Raw genomic sequence first — 12,414 nt, 5'->3', positions numbered from 1 at the left:
GTCTTGTGCGTGTTCGGTTTGACAAGAGAACCAGGCCGGCCTTGGTGGGAAACACAAACTGGTTCGACTGACGGCCGAGCTAGTTCTGATAACAATGCTATTTTTCATTCAGAAATTGGAAAAAAAATGTGGAAGAGAAATGCTTGAATCATGTAATTGAAGGTCACAAGGGCTAGGGAGAGAGGATCAGACTCAAACTTGGGATTCGAGATTACATATGACCCAGTTGAGCTATGCTTCGTGTCATACTCGTATTATGTAGTTGGTCAATTGGGTTTTCATTCCTATTGGAATCCTCATATATGAGAATGCTCCTATACGACGTTTACGTCTCATTTTAGTTGTTGGATCTGACCAACTGTCGAGATTAAAATTGATACAAATTTCTTACAAAAATAAAATACAAACGTTTGACCCATTCTAGTCGTACTCAGGACGCCAGTCCAATGACTTATTTTGGCCAAAAATTGTTTAGGGAAGGTGTACCTTATCAGAATGAGTCAATTGGTACCGTCAATGGTTGGAGGGGACGTTAGAATTGCCCGGATCGACGACGTGAAGAATCGGAGGTGGCCCAACTTCAAGCTCAATTTCCAACATGATTCAAGTTGTGGCTGTTATGTCAAGATTTGTGACAGTCGGGAGCTTCGTTTCGATAGGTCGCTCGTAGAAAATGATGGTCGTACGACGGTTTGTAGTGTATGAATGTCAACAGCAATTCACTTTGTGTTTTTCTTTTATCAACTTTAATATCAATCGTTGTCCATATTCAACGGCTGAGATGAGAAATCCATAAACTTTAAAGTTTTCGGCTATTGATACTTAATGAGAAGCTGAATAAGTGGATAACAATTAACAACCCAGAATATCTTTTTATTTTTATTTTTTTTACCACAGAAAATCATAAGAAAAAAAAGAAGATGCAAAGTGGATTGAATTGAAACACACTCCCACAGTAGCCAATTTATGTTTCTCTATTCAGTGTATAACGATTTATTTTAGTCCAATTTATGTTCCATCCTAAACCCAGATCCTCTGGTTTCTCTCCTCGTATGCCATCCTACTTGAACAAATACTCTCAAACATATTCCCGTGGTAGGAAAAAAGTTAAACACAGGAAGCACCAGCTGCTCTGCTGCAAGTTCCATTGCACTTACCGCACCGGAATTGATCAAGCCAGTGCCTCCAGTCGCAGCAATAATCAAAGCTATTCTATCCCCAACCATCAAAAAGGGCAAAAAAAAGAGACTCGTATCGATAATTTGATAAGGAAAATATCCCTTTTTCATCTATGATCTGTATTTTCTTTCTAACTCTAAGCACTTCAAATTCGTGTATTCTGGCCTGCTGCCCTAGTATAAAATGATAAATAACTACTAAACATACATAATAAATGTAAATATACAACATCATTGTCCATATCTACCTTGATGAAGTCTGCCATCTCCATTGACTTTCTTTTGTCTGCTTCAATTCCACCATCACAAAGTAGAAGAGTTACAGGAGGGGGCCATCAAGGGATTACTGCCAACCTCCAAGAAACTTGCTTTCGTATAGTCGTGGATCCTGCTAGCAGCTTTTGCTGATCTGGAGAGCGACCCTAACAGGGATGTCGATTTTAATCTGCACAATACTGTTGCATTTGACACAAATATGATTCTGCGCCATCGCAAGTTATCAATTTATCGTTACAATCACTAGTATATACAACAGAATACCAAAAAAGTATGGCAGCAGCATTGTTACATGATTATATTTTACTGTAATTGAGGTACAAGGCCATCCTTGGAACCCAACAGAAGTAATTCAAAGATCTTCAAGATTCTATGTTTTAAAGAATCCGGTGAAGCAGAAAGCCCCTCAGAATCATAAAGCAGCAGATTGGTTATTCAACTCTTAGTTACTGATCCACCTTCGCTTCCGAGCTGGCCGCTCTGGTTTAATTTCAGAATCCGCAGGAGTTTCACTTGTGGCAGTAGGCAGAGCTTCACTCTCTATCTTCTTTATCACCAGGGCATCTTTCTCACGTGGCATTGGAAGCTTGAATCTCTCACTTCGCTTCTTCAACTTTTCAACAGTATCAAGGTGTCGATCATCTATTGGTTTTGCATCTCCATCCTTAGTCTCCAGATTCCCAGCACTCTTGTCTTCAACCAATGCGTGTTGGTTATCAACAGCGTCAACAGTTTTAACCGGTTCACTGGCTGGTTTGCTGGCTCCTGACGCTCCATCACTGTTATTTCTGTCCATGTCTTTGAACTTCATGGATGCAGCTGACTTGCTGTTGATACTGTAGTCCCTCTCTAAATTACTTGTCCAACGTTCTAATTTAGAACGGCCCCTTTTAGAATCCTGTGGTTCTTCATCTACGGATGTATCTTCCCTATGTTTCCTCGAAGAGCTACGGTGTGCTGGTATCTTACTGCTACCATTTCCTTGTTCACCGATGTCTTTCAATCCCTAAACAAAGGCAAAAGTAAAATTCTAAGAATTTAGGGAAACTTCCAACATTCATCAATTTCAATTTGTGCCAGCATAAATTACAATCAATAAAAAAGAATCTACATAAAAGTTTGAGAGTGCTAAGGGCATAATCTTGTTTTATTTCACTCGCTATTGAAAATTGAAATGATCAAGCATGCAGAAATACAATGCCACAGTTTTTTTTTTTATAATTAGTAGATCATAAGAAAAAACACGTCATCAAAAAAAAAAAAAACATGCAGGCAGCACAAACATGGAGGTGTCATACATAGAAACCCAAAAGTTTGCCTTGGCACATGCCCAAACATGGAGATGTGTCATACATAGTGCACATGGCACCATAAAACACTGGGAATACAAATCTTAGCAACCAGCCACTGCGTAAAAGAAAACTTGAACACATAACCAGAAATGTGAAAGCATGTAATAAATCAAGCAGGATCATAAAACAGGAAAGCCAATCAACTAAAAAATGGAAAAAATAAAATAAAATATCAGAAGCAGGACAGATTGTGTGAAATGTGGAATTCTCTTGGAAAAGCTAAGAAAGATACCAATCAATTTAAACACCAAAGGAAATGTTTATCACAAAAAGTTGAATTCCACTAAAGAATTGCCAGCATTTCAGTTTTTAAGAATATTTAATGATATAAATCAGAGCACAACTATTAAGGATAAGGAAACAACACCCGTTGCACAGCAATTCACAGCAAGTCATACGACGTAGCCTCACCCCCTGATTGAGACATAGTGTTTTTGAACATAAGACACCTCCGTGCAATGAAGCAACATTACCAATGTGCCAAGGTTTGCACTCCAAACATGAACATGAACATTAAATATACATTTATTTTAAAGAGCCAAACAATTTGCAGATCTTACAAGTTATACAATAACCAGCAGATACCAGACAGTTACTGTAGGAAGAGGATGTCCTCAGAATACTAAAGATGTGCACAGCTTAAGCACCATGCCACTTACAAGCCTAGCATAGCTGTCTTGCAGCCAGCGGCCGAGTTAGGATTCTCAACAAGGGGGTAAGAATTTTGATCAAAGTCAAAAGAATAAACTAACAAACATATTATTTAGTTAATAGTATTAATTGATAGTAAGTCATTGAAAAAAGTATAAAATTAATGCAGCAATTCACGTTTGTTGTTCAAATGACAAAAGGAAAGTTTCTAGGTTGAAAATGTTCCACGATTTCCGCATACCATCTAACATTTTACCTTGTAATTGAAGATATACTCCAAATAGGGAAGTACATATAATACAAAAACAAGCGTTAATAATATCTATATAATGAGTAAGTAATCTTTGAGAGCCTAATTACAGTGAAGATTCCTTTATTATAGTTGATATTTAGAAAAGGAGAGCATTGGTCATCAAAATGGTACATACTACATAGCCTAGTACAACTAGGCATTTTCAATATTTAGACTTTTAAAAAAAATTAACGATGCTGATAATGAAGGTTTTCAAGTGCTATTATGACAGTCTGGAGTGTGAACCCACATGTACGACCCCTATCATCAATTAGAGAGAAGATAAATGCTCAACAACAATGCTCTTGATCAAAGGATCCAACAAGGAACCTTCTTTCTAGAAATTTAGGTTTCGTATTTAGTAAATTTCAGTTCCCAAGAGCAAGTTCCTAATGCGCCGACAATGAACACAATCCAACGAGGGCAACTGCCCCCTGCACCCCCCATACAAGGATCTAATGAACAGAAAATTACACACTGGGAAGATTAATTAATTCATATTTCCTAAGCACTTTCCTTGGGAAAGACTTCAATTGCACTGCTAATCAAAATGGTAGATAGCCTAGTACAACTAGGCTCGTTCAATTAGACTTTAAAAAAATTAACTATGCTGATCACGAAGGTTTTCAAGTCCTGTTATGACAGTCTGGAGTGTGAACCCACATGTATGAACCCTATTGTTTAAGTACAGAGAAGACAACTGCTCAACAACACTTTTTACTTTTTTTGATCGAAGGATCCAACAAGGAACATTATTTCCAGAAATTTGGGTTCCATATTTAGTAAAGTTTTCCCGAGAGCAAGGAAATTTCCTATACTCCACTGTATTTTACAATATGTGTCTTAAGTTCAAAACATACCATTTCATTAAGACCGCTCTGGTCTTCTTGATTTCGCTTAGAAGAGGACGAAGTGTAATGATCTCCAGCTTCAGATTCCTTGTTCTTCCTCACGTTCTCTTTTTGCTTCTTCACATGCACCTTTTGGTTATCAGAAGCACTGACACCGCGATCATTACGGGAGCTTGGCCTTTCCAGTCTAGATCTTTTTTCAGCATGACTAAATTGACTTCCACGAAGGTAGATGTCCTCACGTCCCCTATGATGAGAAAAGCTTTCATCCTCAATTTGATCCCTTCTCTTCAAATCACCATGGCGAACTGTGTCCTTAAGTTGGATCTCTTTGTTAGAACCTTTAAATTCATCCTTTGCCCTGGCATGGCCGGCCCATGCTCTGTCATCTGCCCCACGCCCACTCCTCATAGCAGCCCGTCCTTCCTCTCTTTCCCTTTTGGGAAGATTTTCTTCATGGGATTGTTTGATCCTGTGCCACTCCTCCCTCTCCCTCTCCCTCTCCCTCTCCATCCAGATCTCATCTGTGTGCCTAACAGAATGGAAATCATCGATATTGTCTCTAACTCTTTGTTGGTCATTTCTCTTTCGTGGATCAAAAACATCATCCTTTTCTCTCTTTCGACGACTAGAACTTTCTCTGTGTGCATGCAAAATCTCTTTGTCAGCCAGATCCCTCCTCAAATACTCATCATCTCTCCTTCTCTTGTTATGGTGACCATCCACCATTTCGTACCTATTCTTCAAGGAATCATCTCTTCCCCTATTCTCTGATCCAACATCCTTCTCATAACGAACCTTATAGCTGCCATTATCCAATTGTTTTTTGGAATGAAAATACTTGTCTTTGTCACCTCTCTCACTCTCCCAAACCTTGCCTCTGTGTCTGGATCCCATTTCATCGCCACGTTCCATCTTCCTTGTATCTTCAGGTTTTTTTCTGGTATGAGGATCTCCATCCCTCCATTGCCCAGCTCCATCAGGGTTGTCTCGCCCCTTTCGCCTATCAAAACCATCATTTTTCATATGCAAATGATGAGATAACCTAAGATCCAAGTCTCTCGAAGTATAAGAATCCTCCCTCTCTCTGATTACCACCCGATCCATATCATCCATTTCATATCTTGTATCACGATCCTTTCTGTGCGAAATAGTTTGATTTCCATCAAGGTGCCTCTTGATGCTCCCAGAGTGGGTAGAATGACCATCTCGAATAACTTCCTCCTCAACACTATCCTGCCACTTCTGATCATCTCTGCTGTTGCCTGATCTTGCTTTGCTATTCTCACTGCTTCCTGCAGCCTTTGAGTCCTCTGCATCATCAGGTTCTTTAACTCCAGGTTGTTCAACTTGAGAACTCAGTTTTTGGTTCTTCATAGCATGATGTGAAGATCCATCTCCAGACATGTTATTTGGGGATGAGATCATTTCATCCTTTTCCACTCCAGAGCTGCCCTCAGCCAGCCCAATCTCATCTTGCACAGTGTCTTTATGCTCAGCACTCGCCTCCTGTTCATCCCTGACTGTGACTGGAGATGCTAACGCTGGACCATGCCTGGCATCTGTGCTTTCAACTGCTTCATCCTCGTCATTATCAAGAAACTTATTATCGCGTGTACTTTCACTAGGAGTCTGCTGAGGGGATTTTGCACGAGCTCTTCCTTGTGTCCTCCTGCATACAGAATGAGAATGTTAAAAGCATCAACTACTATCTGCTTAAATCGTACCACGTCCAATGAACTCCAATATACAAAAAGGTAATGTGCATTTCAAAGAAACTGAAACAGTAATGAACATTTCCAAGAAACTGAAACAATTCTTAATTCACATAAAAAATTCGCTATTCCATGAAGTTAATTTTGATGCATTCTAAAACTTCAACAACTTTATCTGCAGCTTTATGGGAAAAACTCAAATAAGCAGAAAGAAAGGAAAAAGATTTTTTTTTGAGAATATCCTAGAAAAATAATTGCTGTTCCATAATCCTACAACTGCATTGACCAACTTTGTCTGACCTAAGTAATTGTCAAATGGTCACCATATCTTGTGCACACTTTTTTCCCCCTCTTAGTTAACTTGATTTACACTTGATTTTTATATTCTCTTAACTTGTTTGCAATACCTTGGTGCTCCATTTAATAATATCCTTTTTGCATTAAAAAAGATTTGCACATTCTCTTGCTCTACGAGAAGAAGGTGATAAAAAATAACATAAAAGAATCACTTTTGAGGGCCCCATAGCCAGGAAAATTCTTTATTGAGTTGATTTGAATTAAACTGCCACACTGGCTGCTTCACTTGATTTCATTAGCATCAAAATCTGCCACCAAGTTACAAAAACTAGATGACATCACATTCTATATCTTAAAAGGCTTACATTTTAAACAATTCATGTGGGCAAGGCTCTCGTAATGGGCAATAGACATGGAGTCAGGGACGGGTAAGATGTATGCAGCCTTCCGGCCATTCCGCGAAAAGCCATTTCTAGGATTTCAACCCATGACCTCTATGTTGTTGTGACAACCGTAGCGCTCTCCATTAAAAGGCACAAATTTAATTTTTTAAATAAACGAAAGAAGGGAACAATCGGACATATTACTTTTTTTTATTGTTCAACTAGGATGGGGATTGAACCCTTGAAAAGGCACATATATAGATTACACTCATCCAGATTGTTTCATACCTCTCTTCAGGGGTAGCAGGCTTCCCGCCAGGGTACACAGAAGTCTGGCCCCGGGAACTAGGAGGATATTGAAGAGGTGCTTCTGAAGAAAAAGACACAACTCCATCTCTATCAGGTGCTTTATCGTTAACAGAATCCATATAGGGAATCCTCCTCCTAACCAGCTTCCTCTTTCGACTATCGTAAGCAAAATATCCAGTCAACATATGTGCATCATCTTCTTCATCCATTGGGCTTCCTCTGAGATCACCCTTTGTTGGGTCACTGTCCACAGCATTCCCCTTGGAGTACTCATCTTCTAAAGAGTCTTGCAAAATGATCTGTTTTGCCCAAAAGTACATTTAGTTAATTGATGTTGCTCATAAGTTATAGTAACCTTCATCTGAAGTCTTTCATTTTGAATAATGTGGTTGGAGGAAATTTAAAATATACCTCAATAATTGCATCAGAATCACGAATTCTAGGAGGTCGAGTGTCAATAGAGGGAAACCGTTCACCAGAACCACCTTCTACCGGTATCGCTCTTCCAGTCGGCTGGAAGCAAAAACATTAAATCAGTGAGCTTTCAGAATGATATTAGCATATCTTTAACTATATTTTGAAGTCCATACGTGATACATGTGAGACAAAAATATCAACAACTGCTTTTAAAAGAGGGGCTAGTTTCTTCGGATAAACATTTCTTGGTGCTTTAGAAGTTAGAACAGATATTGGAGTCAGAAGCAGGAAAAAAAGAGAGGCATTTGCATCCTACAACAGCAATGGGATGATCATCCTACTAGAAACTGTACTTTTATTTCCAGTTTTTCAAAAAGGTTTACCAAGAATCCATAAATGAACACACAAAGCACTTTTTTCCCCGAGCTTCGTATCGTTGGACAAACCAGCAAAAGTTATTTGTAAACTACTGAGAATGAATTCATTAAAGATATTTGCTTTCAAGCTCTAAAACTCTGGCTTGCAACAAACAATTATATAGATCCAGGAACAATTTACTTCGAGTCAAGTAGAATAGGCTCAAAATTTGAAAAGGATTAGGCAGGTACACTATGGCATTGACTGTAACATGCCATTCGAGGAGTGAGTAACATGGTTCAAATGCAGTGGAGCATAGGAGTTAGGAAATGAAGAAATTAAAATATCATTCAGGCTACATGATGAGACATAAAGTTTCATTTTGTAGAAATTTACACGTGGACATCGCACCCCCTCCCCTCCCCCCAAAAAATATTTTGCGAAGCATCTGGAAGTATAACAGAAACCGAAGCATACAATTGGGAGCCGCACACGTGCAGGTAATTTTGCCGAATCATTTTGCACAACATCTGGCTTGCCAAGATTTGCATTGTCAGCAGTAACATCCTGAATTCCTGCAGCTGCTGCTAATTCCGGAGGCAGATCTGGGTCATAGTCCTAACATGAAAATGATTGCAGCGCATATCAGAAAAGATTTCACAGCATTCCCAAACATAAATGTAATCCATAACTATGTAATTACCTGTTCTGCTCTCCCACTTTCATAAACACGAATTCTGCTTTGCATGGTAGTTTCCAAACGGTGTTGCTCCTGCAAGACATCAAATAAATATGACAAAGGACCTCCCGAGTTTTCCGTTATCTTGTTGAAAATGTTACTTCATGTAATATTTACCAGCTGTTTGCAGTAATCTTTCCAGCTCTCCTCATTCAAACCAAAGTTGAAGAAGTCTGAAATATCAACACCCGGATATTTCCATGGTTTCTCCTCAAAAGTGTCAATGTCAACATCAAATATGGTCCTGATGATCAAAAGGACTTGCTAAGCACTCATAAGGCAAAACCAAATATTAACAATCACTCAGTTACACAAATAATATAACACTAAATGGGCAAAATGTAGAATACAGCATCCATTCTGAAACTAATGATATCTACAGCACAAGAACTGACAATATTTCTTACCAAGTGCATATACATATAAGATAGATGCAACTGACAAATAGTCATTATTAATGATCCATCAATTGAATGCAAGAATCCAATGAAAAATTGCCAATAACTAACAAGCAAAACAAGGCAACACACAGAAGAGTAACAGGTCAGCATATACAGCCAATTCAATATTACTTGTGAGAGGGAAGTGTGAATTCCAGTCCATTGCCGAAACCCCGACCCATATTGTTGCCCCAGCCTGGCATTCCAAAACCTGGATGAAAGCTTTTATTTCCCAATGGTCGCCAGTCACCTCTACCACGACCAGCTGCAGGGAGTATGTTTACAGGTGGACGAACTTGTCCTGGTGCGCCTCCAGGCCCAACAGTAGCAGCTCCAGGCATTGGTGTGGCACCAGGTCTAACATACTACATGCCACCATAAAATAAATCACGAGATTACAAAAGGAAAATCAGATAAAAACAAGAAAGAAACCTTGTATAAAGCAGAACGAACTACTCATTGTTTAATAAGTTAGGCTGAAGAACTATGCATTTTCGTATGAGGTAAATATTATAGCAAAACTAGAAAGAGACTTTCCCTATTCAATGTCATGTCAATTTTTGCCATTTAAGTCCATGTTTTGGGATATTATTCTTCATTCAAGTTACAACCGTGATATTAGAATTGGGAATATCAGGCCGTGTATCAATAGGCAATGCGTTGTTTATATATGAAATTAAGAAATTGATATGTTCTTGCAATCAAAAAAATGGACATGTTCAAGTCCAATTAGCTCTATCCACAACTTCCATTCCTGAAACGTAGCTATCATCACCTTAACTCTTCAAAAAACAGAAAGCACAAATGATAAATCAATACAAACTTGGCAACTACATTTGTTCTGTGAACAAATCTTATAACTATTAGTTTAAAAATTTGAGTTGTGAATTATGCTTTCTTGACAGCATTCTTTTACCATCATTACAATCTCACGGCCTGACTTATCTCAAATCCCAAACTAACTATACTGAGCTATATAACGTGTCTCAGAAATTGTGGCACTAGGTTTTAAGAACAATCTACAACTTCGTTTATAATAGTCTATAAATAGAAGATGATGACAGATGACTGAGAAATTATGATATCCAAAAGCAGCGCGCTTAAGTTTCTTGATGCAAAACCATGTCAGTCGCATGTAGGCTTGAGCAAGCTTCATTCATTTATCACACCCTATTGTAATGATATTCCAGGAATGACCACTTAGGCAAGACCAGAAAAGAAAAAAGTAGAACTGTTTCATCAAGTTCCATGTGATTTAATCTAAAATAAGAAATCCACCAAGTGATTCAGCAAAACCAAAGTGATGCTTCAGCCACATATAGCGTCCTGAGTACGGAGTTGATAAGCAACCGCCTCATTTCCAAAAGACCAAAATCAGGTAAGGTGTGTCATGCGTGCTGAGCACGGAGTTGATAAGCATCCACCTCACTCCCAAAGACAAAAACCAGGTAAGGTGTGTCATTGCTAGACCTGTAAGATTGTGGATGGGGATCTTGGCAATGATAGGGACCACAATTATGAACCTTAATGGCGAACTCCAAAATCAACAACATTGACCCTTGAAGTTGAACACAGATCACTTCATCTGTCAGCTGAAATTATTCACCTTCCCCATGGATATACATCAATTCCCATGAAATGTGCACCATCCAAGTCTTGCAAATCCTCCAAGTTGATACAACTATTCACAGTTCAAGCAAGCATATAAATTTGGATCATCCAAGTCTTGCACATCCTCCAAGTTGATAAAACTATTCACAATTCAAGCAAGCATATAAATTTGGATGGAAAGAATTTCACCATTAAATCATTTCATTTTTATTCCACTAGAAAAACAACAATTTCTATTCACATCTTACAAAAATTACAAGTACACACACTCTGCATACAAAACGAATCCCACTTCCAAGAAGTATTCCCTAAATTCTTTTTATAAAGTCAACAGCATATAAGACTGACCTTAAACTGAGAATGAAAGGGATATTGATACCCATGATTGCTATACCCAATCTTTGGAACTACGGCATTTGCAGCACTACCCTTCCCTGCCTCGCCTCCCTCCTTCTCTCCATCCGCCATCTTTGCTGCAACATCCTCGCCCCACTCCTGCTCCGTCATTACCTGATGGGTTGGGTCTCCATCAGCCACAATGTTAAGCCCGCCCCCGTCAACTTCATCATCTTCATCGCCTATTAGACCTCCCCCGTCCATGCCCATCGGCCCTTGGTTAGCATCATTCAACAATATCCGCAAATCATCATCACTATCACTGTCCCAATCATCTTCTTCGCCGCCATGGCCCTCTACATCATCCTTATCTCCAGCATCTTCCGTGTTCCCGAGATTGACCAGCTCATCGTGGGTATCAGAGGATGACAGTCCCGGAATCCCCTGATTAGGAATACCCTCTTCAATGTCAAATTTCATGTCCGTATCCTCTGTCGGAAGTAATTCACTCCTGCTTCGTAAGTTTGCGTCCTCTCTCTCCAAAACCCTCGGTCCGCCACCTGAATTATCCAGCACTGTATCGCCGCCAATTGAATTCAACACGAAACCGCCGACTTTGGCGGGGGTCGCCGATTCAGGAGGGCGAGCTTGCACCTGAATACTGGAATTAGGATCGCTAGCTTTGAACAGGATCTCGTCGTCGCCTCCATCGTTGATGATGCCGTTGTTCCTGATGTTATCTTGTTTGAGATCGATCGGACGGAGAGAAGCCGACGGTGCGGATGAAATAAGGTGGACCTGCGGGGCAGAAGAAGATGATGTTGAGGAGAAAGGTTTGAGCACGTCCGTGTACAGATCTCCAAACTCGTCGTCGTCTTCCATCAGAACGAGACAGAAGAGGGTATTTTACGGAAGGGTTTTGAGGGGCTAGTTCCTATGCTGGTGTTGGTCAAGGATTTATTCTTGCGTTTTTTGGTTCTCGGGGAAATTGTCACATTTCAGGCCCGTTTTGGTGCCCTATATATGGTTCTTTAACCATTTATTGTTAAATATCAAGCGAAAAAAAGTAGAAGATTGGGTAGAGGAGATATTCTTGATTTGTAAATCTCTGCTGTGTATATTATTTTTAAAAATCTCTCGAAAAAAAATAGAATAAGATTGATAAAGTAATTATGATATAGTATTAGTGGATGTGTATAATTATATTTCA

The 12,414-nt window shown here is 39.3% G+C and overlaps 1 protein-coding gene across 1 annotated transcript; it reads right to left on the bottom strand.

The window, feature by feature from the left end:
• Positions 1-1,281: 1,281 nt before the first annotated feature.
• On the bottom strand, positions 1,282-12,216 carry LOC119996377 (FIP1[V]-like protein). The gene is made up of 9 exons (XM_038842973.1): positions 11,217-12,216; positions 9,390-9,622; positions 8,935-9,061; positions 8,782-8,850; positions 8,556-8,696; positions 7,716-7,817; positions 7,284-7,603; positions 4,610-6,272; positions 1,282-2,460 (listed from the first exon to the last, which is right to left on the bottom strand). Exons 1-9 carry the CDS (start codon positions 12,084-12,086, stop codon positions 1,897-1,899), a joined length of 4,089 nt encoding a protein of 1,362 aa, XP_038698901.1. The 5' UTR covers positions 12,087-12,216; the 3' UTR covers positions 1,282-1,896.
• Positions 12,217-12,414: the final 198 nt, after the last annotated feature.

Source organism: Tripterygium wilfordii, chromosome 4 (genome assembly GCF_013401445.1).
Source record: "Tripterygium wilfordii isolate XIE 37 chromosome 4, ASM1340144v1, whole genome shotgun sequence".
NCBI lineage: Eukaryota > Viridiplantae > Streptophyta > Magnoliopsida > Celastrales > Celastraceae > Tripterygium > Tripterygium wilfordii.
Note: the sequence above shows the minus strand (reverse complement) of the source record. Positions and strands in the feature narration are given on the sequence as shown.